The following is a 19036-nucleotide window of genomic DNA, read 5'->3' as shown; positions in this document are numbered from 1 at the left end:
AGCAATCTGGCCAATTAAATTTCTGTCATTGACACGATGTAGCACAGAAACACGAAGTTAAATAAAATATTCATTAATTTATTGATTTATCAAAAAGATGTCATATTTACGTCCTTCATTTGATAGTACAGAACAGTGATGGACAAACTACAGCCGGCGGGGGCCAGATGCGTCCCCTGAAGGGCTCTATCAGGTTCGCGACATGATTCTTAAGTTGACGAATGAAAATAGCATGGTTACTTAAGGTGTTCGTAGTTTGAGGGAAATTTCGTAGGTAAATTGAGCGAAAAGGTAGTTTTCGATAAAACGCGAAAATCTAAGGAAATTCTCGCGCTGACTGATTGACGAATATAAGTGCGTAATTTTTCTTTGTTCTTAAGAAGTAAACCAATAAAATAGTAATAGTTTGTGTATATGTGTTCCATCGCACAGGAGTATCCCGAGAAAACCAGAAGCTTACTTGTCCGGGGATCAAATCAAGACCCTCATGCACAATTTTCCTCTATTTGGTTGAGGAAGTATCCCAATTACTATGATGTACACAAAAGTAGTATCATTTCAGATTTTGCTAAGAGGGCGGAGGAAAGGAGAACAATCGTCCACCGACAAAAGAATAACTTTTTTATTACTATACTTGTACATTTTTAAAAGAAAAAAACACATGTACCTCAAATTTTTCGAGAAAATGAAGAAGTATAATTAGTTTGCAAAGTTAAAAATGATGCAGCACGAGAACCATGCCATTTATTGCGGTGAAACTGAGACTGAAATATAAACTTCATTATAATGTTAGCAAGACGACAGTACACAGTAAGGCTAATCAGATATATCCTTTAAAAAAATAATTAGCTCTTAAATTATTATTTCGGTTTAACTAAAATACAAGGGTAGACCAAATAGTTGCCTCCTGTGGCATTAAAAACATATTAATGAACATATAAGAGCAAAAGGTATTACATATCATACTTTGAACTTTACAGGAAACTGCTGTTCAACATAGTCCCCATGATTTTTAACACATTTATGCCATTGTCGAACCAATTCATCAAACCTACTTTGGAAAAAGTCAGGTGTTTGCATCTTGAATCATGATTTTAAAGCTGTTTTAACTTCGTTGTTGAACTTACTTAGCACGAACTTTGTGATATCCCAAGTCAGCAATTATTTCGTGATCAGAGTCATATGTGACATTCAAGGCATCGAGCGTTTTTCTCCTCGAATCAATTCATCACCATGTTCTCGATTTGCATCTGTGACTGATGTGACTATATAGACAAATATCAGTCGATAGATAACAATGAATTTAACAAGACAACATTATTGAGGGTAAATTCCCAAAACTCCGAAACACGAACTTCTGTAATGCTTTAAAACTGTCCTTCGTTTCAATAATAACTATCAGTTCTTATTTTGCCGGAAGCGATTATTATTTAAGTATGTAATTAGTGTTTATGCAGCAAAATACTACTAATAGACTTTAACAACTTCTGTTTGTCCTCCTAACATTAGGATGCATATTCTTTACGCTCATACTACCTTGTAACGTTAGAAAAGATAGTTATCAGACGAGACTACTTGTAACGTTAGAAGAGATCGTTGTCAGATAAGACTACTTGTAACGTTAGAAAAGATAGTTATCAGACGAGACTACTTGTAACGTTAGAAAAGATAGTTGTCAGACGAGACTACCTGTAACGTTAGAAAAGATAGTTATCAGACGAGACTACTTGTAACGTTAGAAAATATAGTTGTCAGAAGAGATTCGTTGCGAACCGTGTTGATTGGATCCTTGTCAATTTGTTGTAAGTAACCAGTCATTGATGCTTGTGGTAATGATACGATGATGTATCAGTGAAAAACAGCAAGAATTACTGACACTCGTTTGCTTCCAATAAAAATAAAAGAAAGTCGACCATCAATTTATCATCAGTTGGTTTGATGCATCGAATTGATTTGTGTGGAATGCTGAATTACTACCTGAGTTCTTTATTGAAGTATATTTTGTAACCATTTCTTTTGTTGCGATATTGCAACTAAATTGACCGGTAACCACCATCATTGTTGTATTGTGCTCGGAAGAGATTAATAATTGACTCGCTGTATTGTTGCATCACAACAGGAGATTGCTCGCGTCCACTTACTTCTTTTCAAAGCAATGGATAGATTAGGAAACACCTGAGAATGTGTTCTTAGCAGAAAAAATAAAATAAAAGCGTCATGTAACTCTATCTTTTCTGTTTTTTAGTGATGCTGCAAGATATGATACTAAAGTATCTGTATAATAATGTCTTTTGTTACAGAGACTTATTGTTGGCAAATGGATGCCATTCGCATTAGCAGCACATTAATCTTCACACTTCAGAGGCTGTTACTGCGGTTTGAGTGTGCTTTGCTGACCACGAGTTCTCTTATTGTGTTTCCTACACGATGTAAGAAGTGTTTCCATGGCATGAGGATTCAGGTTCATCGCTGTAGACATGAAATCTAGATAGTATGGAGTAGAGATGCAAGGGCTCGAAAAAAAACAGGCTTTTTTGGAAAAAAACTCGGTTTTTTCTGCTTCGCTTTTTAGCTTGAGAAATTTTGGGCTTTTTTCAAAATACTGCTTTAAATTGATAAAACAGACTTTGTATCGCTTCTCTATAACACAAAAAATCATTTAATTAGTGGTTGATGCTGATAATATTATAAAACATCGAAAATAAACTATGAATTTCGAAAAGATATTTCAAACAATTTTTCTTCAACATATTTACATTATGAATTCCACAGGATTAACCAATGTATATAATAAGAATTTTTTAACCTCCTATATACAAAAGTAAGCAGAGTTGGCAACAACTATGGTTGTTTTTGAAAATGCCAAAAACCCGTTTTTTGGGGGATGTTTAAACCAGGCTTTTTTGATTTAGATTTTTTGCTTTATGTATTTATATTACATATTCACAGAAATAAGTTTGTTTCGCCTTGGTGTTATTATGCAACAGCGGGGTTATGCCGGAAGAACTCCCATAAGCTTAAAGAAGTCCGGTCAGTAAATTTCTTAAATTGAGAATCTCCCGTCCTAGCCATTGGAAAAATCCCGTCATTACTTGAAATGTAAGACAATAACGGGAAAATCCTGTTATTGCTTTGCATGTAAAATTTAAAGGTCAACATACCATAATCAGTACGCTAAAACTGAGGTATTAAATTACAAATTTAGTACGTAGATATCATTGAAAGTCCAATCCAAGCTAATGTTGGAAGCTACATTGGCAATCGATAAATTTTGCCAATTTCTATCAATATATTTAAGCAATCTCGGCTTCTTTATAAAACAACTGGCATTTAGGCATGCAGAAATATACAATTTGGTTTGTTTCATATGTTTAGGCTTAACATCCTTACGAAATACTGAGGTTATCAAGGAGAAGACTATCGCTTAAAATGACATCCGAACCGCTACTTGGGTTACGCATGAAAGAAGGTTTGTGGTTCGACCGAGAATTGGACATGGGACACCTTGATTAAAAGGTGAAAGGGAAATAAAACTATTGCAGGTGGTTTGATATCTGGAAACGTCACCATGAAGTTCACACGATTCGCATTTTTCATTTTTTTTATTTTTGTTGTTTAAACCAGTTATTAAAAAAAAAAGTTGGTGTAAACCAGCCAACCCTAAAACTTCTTTTAAAAGAATACACAAATAACTAGCAAAATAGTATGTACTATTTTTACTTCAAAATATTCCATACCCTCTTTTTGAAACAAAATAAAACATAAGAGAAATACTTAGATTTATATGATACACTTAAAGGCTGCACATCTAGAACTTTTGGTTCTGTATATTCTTGAAATTCTACAGTTAAGTTTTATAGAACCACCATCACAGTTTACCCAATCCTCAAGTTTTCTGAATTTTTAACAAGAGGGTTTCAACATATCATTACGGAACTCCCCCCCCCCCAAAAAAAAAGGACTACGGAATATATTTAAGTTAAGCTAAATACAACTGCACAACAAACATAACTGAGTGATTAGCTTTTGCGCTTCTATCGGGAAGTCCGGGATTCAACCAGCATTCGACCATTCTGATAAAGCTTTTCTTCATTCCATCTGTGAATGTAGAAATAGTGCGTGTACTGTGAGTTGGGCGACTTCCTTTCTTATTGTTTTTAAACCGTTATTATTACTAATTACCAGCAGTGACGGTTTTGCGAAGGTTAGGGGGGCGGTCTTTCGGACTGAAACCTGTTCCCCAAAGTTACGGAATGTCTGCAACAAACGAAATATCTATTATTTATGCCTTTACTCATAAACTTTAAGCTCCCGTCAAATAAAAATTACGAATGTTTAAAAAAAAACAAACATTAGTAAGAAAAACCCTTACCAAAATACTTTTCTAAATCCGCCACTGATTCTCAGTATAAAATGAATTTTAAAGTTGTATTCGGAAGATTATTGCTAAACATGTAAACGAAACGAAATATCAGTTATGCCTGTACTCATAAACTTCAAGCACCTCCCAAATAAAATTAGGACTTTTTAGGAAACGAAACAATCAGAAAAACCCATTCTAAAGTACTTTTCTAAATCCACTACTGATTATTTGTATAAATTGGTATTCAAGGTTGTGTCCGGAAAATTATTGCTAAATCATTTCACAGCTACAGTATAACAGAAATGTGGAAGTACGGTTTGACGGATATATTGAAAAACGTACGCCTTGACGGATAAATAGAAAAACGGGCAAGTTTAACTTTTGCGCTAGAAGCTAGAGTACTAAAAGCTCTGAGAAATGAAACACGGATGACAAACTAGAGAAGAAAAAAGATGTCGATAACTCAAAAGTTAAAATAAAGTTAAATAGCATCTAAAATTACCCTGAAATACTACATTCTTCATGTTAGCTTTAATTCGTAAAACATGTGCTCCATCCATCTTGATGGTGAATTTCAGAGCTAAATATCACATTCAGGTCATGGAATTCTTATCTAACTACAGAATATACTATAAGAAAGCTAAAGATAGAAAAATCATGAAATTGAAAAAAGCCAAAATTTCCAAAATTCTCGTTTTTTCCCAAAAAAGACGGCTTTTTATGTGAAAAAAAAACATCGATTCAAAAAAGCCGGCTTTTTTGCATCTCTAGTATGGAGTGACGTCCTTGTCTGCAATGGATTAGTTAGGTGCCGTTGCCTTCTTGCTTTGAACCAATCTGTAATTGCAAAGGTGGACTTACAGTATGCTGCGTTGGACTTACAGGCTGGTGCTTTATTATTTTAAACCAACCCGTAATTGCAAAGGTGCACAGTAATATGCTATCTTCGATTTACCCAGTACTATGCTACAAAACTCCTTCGAATAGAGGTAATGGAATTACCCATTAGCTTGATGAACCGAAGCCCATCTGCCAGTTATACCTACTGGTGGAGGAACTCCCTTACCTAGTCAATTTCAACCGGTAACTTCAGTGTAAACACCAAAAGTTATGGTAAGGTCACATTCTCGCAAAGTACCGAATCCCACGGTATGACCACAATCCGGCAGAGTTCAACCGATGAACTAAGAAGCTCTGGAAACCAGATGGGCTAAAATCCTAGCCCTGCCTACTCTATATTAGGGCTGTGGTGTCACGTGCACTAATAGAACCTACCGTATTACTTGTTCAGGCCACCTGTTTGAAACTGGGACGATCTCCTCCCTCAGCAGAATGTGTACTGATCGTTCGTTAATGCAAAGGAGAGTAAGGTCTCCCATAGAGCAAGTTTTAACTGTACCCGTTTACTTGTTTAAACCTCGAAATCGTTCTACAGCATACTTGCATTACCCCTCTAATAAAAAAAATTTTCTCAAATAATGTTTAAACCAATTTCTTTACTTTACCTTCTTGATTAAATTGGAAAAATGCCTTTAAAAAACTATCAGTTAAAAATTTCCTTCTATTTTTTATTTGATTAAATTAATAATTATCAGAAACTAAGTTATTAAAGATAATCGATTCATAGATTTTTAATTGTTAATTTCTACATTTGATAAGCACTAGCGTGCACAGGACATTGGGAATGTGGGTGCCAGATCTAAAGTACCACTATATGGAATGTCGTCCTCCCCCCCTTAACCCTAAAAAAAGATAGCGTCATTGCACCCGACGCTGCGTCGGCGACGCACGGCACACATGCAGACGGGAAATAATTTACACATAATCTCTTCTCAGTTTGTAATAATTCTACATAAAAAAGTTTGTCTAATGGGGGTGCCAAGGCACCCATGGCACCCACGTTGCGCACGCCTATGTTGATAAGTTAGGAACAATTATCTCGGTATGTCGTTCCAGGGGTGCCGACAAGGGGGGGGGCTATGACGCAAACTGCGTCATTGAAATATTTGGGGGGGTTAAAAATCTATATAAATATGCTTGAGAGGGTGTAAAAATTAATCGAAAAGATTTTTTTCATGGAAGAACACCTACGGATAGGCAATTGAGGGGGGGTTGCGTCATGGACATGAGGGGGGTGGGCACCACTGTGTCGTTCGAGAATTCTGAATGAACTAAAATCATTACACACCGTGCAATAATTCTCATCCTTAGAACAAATAAACAAAAAGGAAACTCAAGACTAACTCCTTAAGAAGAGGTGTTGGAAAATAGTCTTAGAGTGAATGTGGTTCAAGAGAAATAATTGTATAACTTATTATTTGTGGAACACTCAGAATTAATGTGGCTATGAGTTTTTTTTTTTTTCATAAGCCCTGCGTGAATGGGAGAAAGTTTTTCTTCAAATGTTTAATTGCATGAGAAAGAGAGTTTGTGTATGATTATTAAAACAGAAGTTTATAAGTCATATAGCAGAAGTAGTTTGTTCTTCGTTGAAATGGGAACAAATATTATCTGATGATATACCACTGTTATGCGAACAAGTACTTTCTATCACACGCCAAATGACGTAACAAGCACAAACAAAGAGAAAAGAAACGAAATATTTTAGTCAAAATAGATCATGACAACAAATTGACAGAAAATGGCGCAATAAGACGATTCGATAATATTTAGTGTTATAGTCCTTAACTCGTTTCCTGTCGAGTTGGAGGAGGTGGATTTAAGGGGGCAGGGGTGAACTGGCCCTTCCCTTTATGGCTTCCCTCCAAAAGAAATATTAATGAAAATAAATTAAATTTTCCTCATTTCCATTATTTTCCGGAATTATACACAAAGTAATTCATTTATCTTGCAAATCTTTCTTGGTAATAAATTTTCAAGGTGCACAGCTATATTGTTGATGTGCCGCTGCTGTTTTCCGTAATCAAACATCAAACTAACTAACTTTGTTTAAAGTATCTTTATTTCAAAGTTGTGTCTTATAAAGTTAAAACCATATGTGGTTAATGTACACATCCACAAATGGCATAATATCCTCCGCTCTCCGACCAATTGGTGTAGAGCATAGTTCCAAAATTTCCTAGGTTCCCTTACAATTTGCTCTTCTATTGCGTTGTTATAATCACGAAAAGCTATTTCAATACTATTTTTTACTTGTGTCCATAGTGTAACAAATTGCATGAAATCTGAGTAAAGTCATGATTTTTTAAATTTCTTCCTATAACGTTCTTTCTTTAAGTTTTTTATTATTTCAGAAGTAAACCACGTTGGATATGAACGTTTCCTCTTTATATTTTTAGGTGTACATTCATTTAAAACTCCATGTAATTCAGAATAGAAAAACTCGACACAATTATCAATATCCTTAATCTCATACAAGGAATCCCATTTCTTACATCTCAATAACTGATAAAGTTTCAAAAAATCACACTTACAAAAGTTGTAGACTACGTCTTCCATTTCATTTCGTGTCTTACAGTTTTTATAAAATGGAATACTAATATTCAAACATGGGTGATGATGATCTGGTTGAACAAAATGAACATCAGATTCAAGAACTTCAACGTGTAATACATTAGTAAATACAACATCTAAAATTCTATTGTTTAGATTTCTTACTTTATTGATTTGTGAGAAATTAAAAAAAAAAAAAACTTTATGTAAGACATTGTTCTCCAAATTAGGCAAATTTTAAAAATAGTTACCATCCAAATAATCTGTTAAAGGCGCCAAATTCAAATCTCCTATAATAAAAACATTTTGAGATAATGTTAGTTCACTAAAGCTTTCAATATTTCGAAAAAAAATTAAATACAATTTTTCTGAACTATGTGGCGGGAAATACACTATACAAACATATATACATGCTAAATCTGATAACTGAATTTTTACCCACAAATCCTCATTATCTGACAATTCAAATTTTGTTATTCTTTCAGAGATATAATTATTGTGAACAGCTAAGAGAACACCACCTCCATCTTTCATATTCCTACGCTCTAAGTTGCGATCTTTTCTATAGACCAAATATTTACCGTCAAACTATTCATTATTAAATATTTCATGTCTTAGCCATGATTCAGTAATGGCAACACAATCAAAATTAAACATGGTAGATCTTAGGTAAAATTCGTTAATTTTGTTTTTAACCCATTAACATTCTGGTAATATATATCAGACGTACTTTTAACTACTGCAATCTTAAATTATAGCCTACGTATTTCAAGATTACACTGAAATAGAATTTGGAAATCCTGGTACATCTTCTTCAGTTTTAATAATCAAAACCTGGCTATTTTCGTTTTTCCTAATTCAAATTTGTCCATTGCCATTTACCCAACAGTTTTTATGCTGTGTATTTCTTGCAGCTGTTCGAGCTTTCCAAAATAATTGCTTATTTTTAGGAGTTAAATTTACATTCACAAATATTTTACTATCATTACTTCCAGATACTAAATTATTACTAAGTAAACCCGTATTCGTGAATGTAGGATAAGTTATTCGTGAATGAAATTTGAAAATGACCTTCTTCTCGGGAGCGGCTATAATAATTTTGCTCAAATTTTATAAATACATATTTCATTAAGTTTTTTGTACCATCACTCTATTCTGTAAAATGTGGTGGATAATATACTGTAGAACCGAGAATATTCTTATATTCTCCGTTATTTAAATTCTGAGATAGTGCAAAAAAAAAAAAAAAACCTTTCAAAAATAACAAAACACATTGCGAAAACGCAAAAAAATATTAAAAAACACAATTACTTATTTGAACAGTGACTACCAAGGACGTTATAAAATAGGACATATATCTGCATATATGTATATTTATCCTATGAAGCTCAATGAAGAAAAAAAAAAAGAGTATCGGAACGTTTGATTGGCTACTCTCGTTTCCGCCATGAATTTTGGCTCAAAACATTGCGATCTTATTGGACAAAGTGGAGGTGGCGGTGGCGAAACTATGACATATGGCTTCACGATTTTCTTCTATAGGCAAATCCTGTATTTTATAATATCCTTGGTAACTAAATTGTGAGCGAAAAGCTGCTATTGCGACCTGATAAATTGCAAGATATGGATGTGGACGACACGTGGTCTGAATAAGACGGTGCCACATGCCATATAGCCCGAGAAACAATTCAATTACTGCATGAGTCATTTCCTGGTCGTGTAATTTCCAGTTTGGGTAATCAGAATTGGCCGCTCAGATCATGCGATTTAACGCCGCTTTTCTTTTTTCTTTGGAGTTTTGTGAAGTCGAACGTAAGGTTTATGACAACAAGCTCATGACCAACCACGCCTTGAAGTAGAAATTGAGTGTTATATCAACGAAATTCAGCCACATTTATGCAAAACAGTCATGGAAAATTTCAACAAAAGATCGCGTATGTGCCAGCAAAGCCGTGAAGGCCATTTACCTGATATGCTATTTCATACATAACACTATTCTATACAGTGTGAACCTGAAAGATGTGCACAAATTGTGGAAGGTGATTCGTGACAGTAAAAGAAGACAAAAATCCTCTTACATGTTGTCGAATTTCTCGTCGTGTACGAGTGACAGGCTGCCAACTTGGAATTGAAACTCCAATCGTGACAATCGGAACGGAACAGAAAGATGTGCACATACTTCGGGACGTGATTCGTAACATCAAAAGAAGACAAAAATATCCTCTTGCATGTTGTCGAATTCCGTGTCGTGTACGCTGAGCACATCTTTCTAATCCGTTCAAATTATCATGATTTGAATTTGGATTTTAAGTTGGCACTCCTGTTACTCTTACACGACGCGGAATTGGTCAATATGCAAGAGGACTTTTTGTCTTCTGATGTCACGAATCACCTTCTGGAGATTGTGCACATATTTTAGGTTTATCCTGTATACTTTATGAATCAATAAAAGTTTTACAATTTTTTATTATAAAGCTGTGTTTTCTATCAAAACCACTTCTTGCGTGAATTTAGGACATCTCAGACACAAAAATGCTAGTTTGGACACTAATGAGTACGAAAAGTGTCCGAAACGTTGTATTGTCCCTTGCTTTTACTCCTGTACGATCTTCAACTGTTTGATTGGAAAATGGAGCCTATTAGAGATATTCTTTTGTTAAATCTCCCATCATGAGAGCAACATTTGAATACAGTTTCAGGTCATTCCTGCTTCAATATTTGTATTATATATATATAGACCTATTTTCCATGAAAGTGCTAGTTCCCATAGAAGACCATGCCAAAAGCATTTAGATGTATACAGTATATTTTATGAGCTGTATTGGTAGACGTTCTGTTTAATTATGACATTAAAAAAAAAAAAAAATAGGTCATAAGAACAAAAGAATAGCAAAAGGAACAGGCTACTTGACTTTCTCTTGAGAATTATGTTGGCTTATGTCGTGTAATTGGTAAATACCGTTAATTAATAATGTGGCATTCAAGGAAGCGGAAAATACATATGCATTGTATTCTTAATTGTTTGCGACAAAAATATATTGTCGTTTTCTCCCTCTTAAAAGCTGAAAGTAAAGCTTGACATTGACTAGAAACTGAGAGTTAGCTCTTTGGTTACATACTTTCCTTCTATTCAAGCGTATAAGATAATAATAACGGATATTTAGCGAAGTTATAGCTGCTTATTTTGTAATTTAAAGTCCTCGTTCTGTTTTGATTAAAACTGTGTCCATACCAATGTTGCACCCAGCTAAGAGGGCTTGTTAAATGAAATGAAATCTTTGAGTTTTACGTCCCACGGTTATGCCGGTTAGGCTAAAGGAGACGGTGATAATGAGTAATGAATGAAATGGTGGAATGAAGAAAGTGGGAGGAAACGGGAGAACTCCGAGAAAAGCCACGCACACGGTGTTTGTCCACACAAAGTTCACTTGGCAGGGACTGGGATCGAACCCGGGACCTCAAGCACTAGAGGTGAACGCTCTACCACTGCCCCACCGCGGCCTCCAGAGGGCTTGTTAGTTCACGAAAGAAACGAAAATTAATATTATGAAATGCCAATAAATAACAGTGATGGCCAAATGGGGCCCTCGAATGTGTTTCATCCGGCCCGAAAATAAATAAAATAAAAATGTATAACACACAATCATACTCATACGTCATCATAGAAGATCGAAACGTCACATGTAAATGTGTTTTTATACTAAATAAGTGCAGTCTTGTTCAGAACTGTGTTTATATTTCTAAAAATATAATTACGATTTGTGATTTATGATTCGTTTATGATTTGTTCTTTTTTATGTAACTCTATAGTTAACAGGAAGAGAGTAGTTGGGCATCATAATTTATCTACATTAAAATTGCATTTTTGAATCAAAAGATTAATGATATCCAGTCAAAAACTTTCTTCTAGTTCTTATATCTGGGGAACTACATATAGTGTAGCCAAACCCAAACATTCACTTAACTCAGAAACTCGGGTAATAGGTATGAAAACTCGATTTAGGGGTCGTTCAAAAATTTTGTGTCCCCTGATCCAAAAACTACTTATTGGCCAAGATCGCTGTTTTTTTTATATATATATAGTATGGCGCTAAATTCGTTGTACAAAAGCAGAGGAGTGATTCCTGCGAGTAAAACAAACAAAAAAGTTCCAATAAACATAGGGCGAAAACCCCATCGTTTACATGTTATAGGCTGCCGAAAACACGAAAAAATCAATTTTAAAGGTTCATACCTCCAAAACTATAGGACCTACCTTGGTAGGGTCAAGAATTCACTTAGGAACTAGTACGTGCCCTATCCAAAAATGCGTGTTTCAGAATCCTGAAAAGCTTCCACAACAATTTTTATAGAGGGAGTTTGACCACGGGCCTATGATATAAAGTACTCTCCAACTACCTCCATAAAAATTGTTGCGTGACTACCTTAGGATTCTAAAACATGTATTTTTGAATAGAGCACATACTAGTTCCTAAGTGACGTCTTGACCCGACTACAGTAGGTCCCATAGTTTTGGAGCTATGGAGTTTGGAGCTATATATACAGGATGCATCATTCCTAAAATTGTTGTTAACTTGATATTTTAACAAACTTCATTGTTCCTATTAAAAACAATGCTTATTTTTATTGTCCATTAAATACTTTCATTTTAACATTTGAGTAATGTTCTTCAATCGCAAACGCAAACTATAATTTGATCAAGATATAGTGCAAAACAAGTTATACACCCTATCCCTTTTACGGTGCAAATAAAGTTACATTCATTTTCTAAAGTTAAGGAAGTCTACGTCCAGATCTAGAATTGGTATTGAAGATCAATATTTTCTCTCCATTCTTGTAAAAGTTATTGAATGAAAACTATATATATATATATATATATATATATATATATATATATATATATATATATATATATATATATATATATATATATATATATATATATATATATATATATATATATATATATATATATATATACAGGGCCGGATCGAGGATTTTCTGACGGAAGGTGCACCAATAACTGCCAGTACGTTTGAAATAAATTTGAATTTTTTAAATGCCTTTAGGCATCTGTGGTGTAAATGAGAAATTGCCCTGGAAATGCTAAATACGTACTCTTGGCGAATCCTTTTCCTTCAATCTGCAGGATATATTGACTTAAACTATTGATTTTGCAAAACTTCGCTTTCTTTTAAGCCCAAACGGAAGCATGACAGCAGAAATTTTCAGAAAGAGTTGCTATTTTCACTGCTAGCTTCTCACTTTAGTTAGTGTATATTTACAATCTAGAGGGGGTGCACGTGCATCTTTGCACCCTCCTAAATCTGGCCCTGTGGGATATATATAGACAAGAATTGTTTAACGAGTATATTAACCGGTTAACTGAAAAGCTCGAGTATATTCGAGATTTTAATTTTACAAATAATTTAAAACCTCGAGTATATTCGGGCATTATTACAATTGATAACAGTTGAACGGTACAAAGTTTACAAGCTCGAGTATATTCTAGGTTTTATTGAAAGCACATTTTAGGCATAGTAAATCATTGTTGCCTTCAGTAAAAATAATCACACTGTTGCCATTCGTTTTGTTCCTAAAATGTTAGAAGATGTTACATGTTAGAATTTAGCAATAAAAAAATAGGTAAAAATTGAAAGGCTCCTTTGGAAATAATTGGTAAGTTAACCGGTACGTAGAACAACTGGTGTAAAGCCTGTAGAAATTAATAAGAAAAATTAATTCTTTTTAAGTTCGTTCTGGCAATGCTTTTGGAGCATTCTCAACTGGTTATTTATTTATTTCGTAAGCCAACTTTAACCTCGTTTCTTTTGGAGACAATATGTATGCACTTTTACCGCGAAAGTTTTCACCCAGTCATGTAATGTACGAAAAATAAAAATATAGAAGTCAGTTATTACTTAAGTAATAATAAATAGTCTTCGAAAATAAATCCGATACTTAGTTCCAAATAGTGATATCAAAGTTTATTATTATTATTATTATTATTATTATTATTATTATTATTATTATTATTATTATTATTATTATTATTATTATTATTATTATTATTATTATTATTATTATAACTAACTCCATGGCCTATGGAACCCGGAGGTTCAATGCCGCGTTCACAAAAGCTCTCCACTGACTTCTATCCTTAGCCAATTGGATCCAGTTTCTACTTTGTATTCCAATCTCTGCGAGATCCATCTTAATATTGTCCTCCCATCTGCGCCTAGGTCTTTCTAATGGTCGTTTTCCGATTGGTCTTCCAGTCAAGACTTTGAAAGCGTTTCTACTTTCTTCCATTTTAGCTACATGACCCGCCCACCTAAATCTTCTAGACTTGACGACCCTAACAATGTTGGGTAAACCATATAACTTATGTAGTTCCTCATTATGAAGAGTCCGCCATTCCCCATTCCCGTTCCTCTTGGGTTCGAATATTCATCTCAGGATCTTGTTCTCAAATACTTTCAGTCTATGTTCTTCCCTCAGAGTAAGTGACCATGTTTCGCAGCCATACAGAACAACAGGCATAATTATCGTTTTGTATATTTTAAGCTTCAAATTCCTCGACAGAATTCGCGACAACAAGAGATTTTGAACCGAATAGTAACACGAATTCCCTGCTTTTAGACGACATTTAATTTCTTCGTGAATATGATTTTCCTCTGTTAATATTGATCCTAGATATTTGAAACTATCCACTTTATCAAAAGTATTATTTAATATTTATTATTATTATTATTATTATTATTATTATTATTATTATTATTATTATTATTATTATTATTATTATTATTATTATTATTATTATCCCTTTTCTCTTTCAGAGATTCACCACCTTTACAAGTGTAACGCTAAGTCTGTTTGTGGGAACGGTCATTTTAGGTAAGTACACATCATCCAATTCATGCATGTATAGCATTGTTGAAACCAAAGTATTTATTAAAAATGCATTTTTGAACGACAATTTATACGTTATTAACGATACAAATACCGATTTAGTGTCAGCCAAAACATAGATCTAACTAAAAGTAATATAAGCCTGATTTATTACAAACATAACACTTTGCCTCATATAATATAGTCAAGTAACGGTTTTGATCTTTGTAAAGTCATGAATTTATTCATTGAGTACTTTCATGACATATATAGGCCTACCAATGCGTTAAAATGCACGTGGCAATTAGAAATACGTCGTGCGTTGTTATTTCCGTATCTTTATTAACGTATACTATGAAATCTATGCAGTAACGTGTTTCATTTATTAGAAGAGGAAAAAATTATTCAAGTGTATCATTTGCATGCACTCCAATATGTTATTTAGTGGTTTGTATCTAAAAATAGATTTAAAAACGCATTAGATAAATAGAAATGTACGCAATGTACGCAAGTGATCTTTTTGCTTTAAGACTCTAGTGCAGAATATTTAATACTAGAGTCGAAGTGCAAAATTAGAACATTTTACACGAAAAAGTTGATCAAATGGGAACACATTTTGTATGTAAACGAACACAATGTAGTAATTTTTAGCAGTCAATAATATATATTACCAAAGACCACTGGCGCAAATTCCGGGGGAATGAGGGGGAAATGTTCCCTCCTATCTTGGAACTGAGGGGGACTGTCCCTCAATAATCCGATTTGAAATGTGTTTTGGGGGAGAAATTTGATGATTTTTGTCCGATTGTCACAAAGGAAAGTTAGACGAAATGGATGCTCCCCCAGAATAAGCCTCAAATCTGCCCGCCTTCCAACGTTGAAGACAACGCTGCTCCTCTGATCCCCCACAACATTGTTTTTCAACTTCATAAATATTTGGGACATAAAAAAAAGAAAAAGATTATTGGGACGGTCTTACCCGTCCCCTTCCCAATGTTGAAGACAGATTTGTGCCGTTGCCAAAGACGATGATAATAATAAGAATAATATAATATGTTTTCAATCATTTCTAGCTACAAAATCTCGTTAAAGTTTCGAACATGTTAATAATAATTTAATTTCATCCGATTTTCAAACATATGAATAAGTGTTTGATTTTGTGAAATTTTGAAAAACTATTTTAAATATTAATTTCATGTACTTGAGACTAGAAAGGTGTTATAAGGTGTCAGAACACTAATAAAGGTTTTATTATGTCCAATTTTAAACACTTTGGTTTCGTCAAATCTTCAACATAAAAATATTTTGTCACAGATTTTCGTTACGTCAAATTTTTAATATAAATAAACATTTGATTTTATCAAGTTTTCGGTAACATGAAATAAGTTTGATCTTGTATAAATTCGAAAGTTAAATATGTATGTTGTCGAATTTTCTAACATTAATAAACATTTAATTGATTTTTTTTTTTTTTTTTTTTACAAAAAGGAATTTCGTTAAAAGAACGTGTCAATTGTAGGTTTTCAACAGTTCATGTCTTACATTGAGTGTAGCTTCACTTTTTTTTTTTTTTTAAATATAAATAAACATTTGATTTTATCAAGTTTTCGGTAACATGAAATAGGTTTGATCTTGTATAAATTCGAAAGTTAAATATGTATGTTGTCGAATTTTCTAACATTAATAAACATTTAATTAATTTTTTTTTTTTTTTTTTTTTTTTTTTTTTTACAAAAAGGAATTTTGTTAAAAGAACGTGTCAATTGTAGGTTTTCAACAGTTCATGTCTTACATTGAGTGTAGCTTCACTTTTTTTTTTTTTTTTTTTTTTTTTTTTCGCGGAAAAGTGTCTACAAAATGTTACATCATTTCTTGTTGTTGTATGATGCATTTGGTCGGTTGGCGTGACGTGAACAATACGTAATGTCTTGCATGAAGTGTAACAGATTGCATGATGCCATTTCTTGCAAAATGACCTCCTGCCGACCATTTGTTTTTAGTTGTTTCTCTCTCTATTTTGTTCAGTTATTATTATTATTATTATTTTTTTTTTTTTTTTAGCGGAAACAATTACTGTCATCTTTATTTTTAAGTCTTGAAGCTATAACGTCTTTTGTATTGTAGGGAAGCGGTTCCAAAATACTACCTTGTGGAATACCACATCTTGTAACTCAGTCCACGGATAAAAGCATAGTAAGAATTAAATAATTTAACCCATTGGTTCTCAACCTAATTCCTATCACGACCCCCATTTTATCACATCCTCTTGCCAGCGACCTCCTTATAATTTCTGGTTTGTAATAAGCTTGTCTGGGATCATTATGCGGAGATCTCACGATATCCATCAATTTCTATAATAGTAGAATACATTTATTGTATATAAAGGATACAGTTTCTTCCCTAAAAGCTAATGGATTAAAACCAAATTTGGCCACTTCATTCATATTACAAATATCGAATCCGATCCGTCATATTGGTTCAAAATGGAGACTGTGAAAATTTTAAAACTTGATAATTCCCTTAATTTTGGGTCATATGACAAAAAAATAAAGTGATTTCTAATTTTAGTTTAAAAAAAAAACTTGGACAGTTGTTAAAACGTTATTAAGTAAAAATATATTTTAAATGACATAATAATGTGCTGCGTCACGAAGATTGAACCCGACATTGCCGCACTAGTGAAATCACACCATGCTCAGGTATCTTATTAGATTTTAATGCAGGTTTTGTTGCCCTTGTATCTTTCTGGTATTTGAATATGCAGCTCTCATTAGTTTCATATCGTATCCCTTTCATTTAAGTTGATTTTTATACAATTCTGCACCTATTGAAAATGTTTAATAGATCCCTTATTTATTTATTTTTGCTGTTCTATGTATAAAAATAAAAATATGCTTATCAGAACAAAAATCAAAATAATATTTAAAAATATTTTCCGGTATTATTTCTAGATTCTAATTATATTTATCTCTTCCGCTTATATTCAAGACATCCATGAAACCTCTCACGACCCCCCTAGGGTCGCAACCCCAGGCTGAAGAACCCTGACTTAACCAGTAATATAATTAAAATTAGTCGCTGAAATGAACGAAAGGAAAATTCTATAGAATTAGTTTTGTGTGTCGATAGGGGAAAAGGACGTCTTCTACTCGAGGGGGAAAAACGTCGAATTGGAAAAGTTGTTTTGGGATATTTACCCATGTCCACAGAGGCCTAAATAAGCCACATCATTCAACGTATCGAGAGCAAATTTTCAACTTTTTTTTTAAAAACAATTATTGGATTATCCTTTCAGAGAGTTCCGTATTTTCCCTTCTTTATGCGCAAAAATAAGGGACATTGACTAGTGAAGAAAATTTGAAAAGTGCAAATTTCTGGAAAACGGATATAATAATTTTGTTTAGATTTGATGAAAAAATATTTCATTGCGTCACATTGTTCATTTCACTTAGAAATATGAACAAAAAACCCTTAAAAAAACTATTAAACATAAATTTTCATAAAATACACTGAAATAAAATTTATTTTTGATTTGATAAAATGAAGAAGTGGAGCTGAAACCAAGGGCATTAAACTAAGGATGTTATAAAATAGAGGATCTGCTCATATCTATCTTCATTCTATTAAATCAATTAAGCCAAAAAAAAAAAAAAAAAAAAAGCACTAATCTCGCTTTCGGATTGGCTACTCTCGTTTTAGATTGGCTCGAAACATTGCGATCCTATTGGGCGGATCGAACGGAGTGGGAGTGGCAAAACTGTGACGCATGGCTTCACGATTTTGTTATATAGGCAGATCCTCTATTTTATAACATCCTTGCATTGGACGCTCTTAATAAAGTTGAAGACTAAAGTTTTCATGAACATTAGTGATGGTGGTCAGTAATGGAACATCACTTAACATTAAATCACGCGCAATGTCTTTAATCTTAGTCCTCTTTCTGCATTTACCCCTTTCCTCTTCGTCAATTTTTTTTTCATAGTGCATTTTATAAAAACATTAGTTCTAGAAGATTTTAACGCTTATTACTAACTTTAAAGTAAACGATTTATTAAGACCCTGGTCTGGAGCGTGTCGCTTTACAAATCAGAGACGTGGAATTATTGAGAAAAGCTGGAAGCATTTGAAATGTTTTGTTAGCGCAGAGTGCTGCCCATATCATGGATCGAAAGGAAAACAAATGAAGACGTACTAAAGGAAGCTAATGAAGGACGACAGATCATGAAGATAATAGGAAAAAGAAGAAACAGCATGCTTCGCCATCTTATTCATCACTTCAATTGGATCGAATTGGATCACCGTGTTGATAGAGGGAAAGGTAGAAGGAAA

At 33.5% G+C, this 19036-nt stretch overlaps 1 protein-coding gene across 10 annotated transcripts in view; it reads left to right on the top strand.

Moving 5' to 3' along the window:
• LOC145671318 (dual oxidase maturation factor 1-like) overlaps positions 1-19036 on the top strand; it is a 712486-nt gene that overhangs the window by 375824 nt on the left and 317626 nt on the right. For all 10 annotated transcript variants that reach the window (XM_081740315.1, XM_081740311.1, XM_081740309.1 and 7 more), the window contains one exon: positions 14656-14713. In XM_081740315.1, the coding sequence (XP_081596441.1) occupies positions 14656-14713 (58 nt within the window). The remainder of the gene's footprint in view (positions 1-14655; positions 14714-19036) is intronic.

This window comes from Thermobia domestica, chromosome 15 (assembly GCF_964235325.1).
Source record: "Thermobia domestica chromosome 15, izTheDome1.hap1.1, whole genome shotgun sequence".
Taxonomy (NCBI): domain Eukaryota; kingdom Metazoa; phylum Arthropoda; class Insecta; order Zygentoma; family Lepismatidae; genus Thermobia; species Thermobia domestica.
Note: the sequence above shows the minus strand (reverse complement) of the source record. Positions and strands in the feature narration are given on the sequence as shown.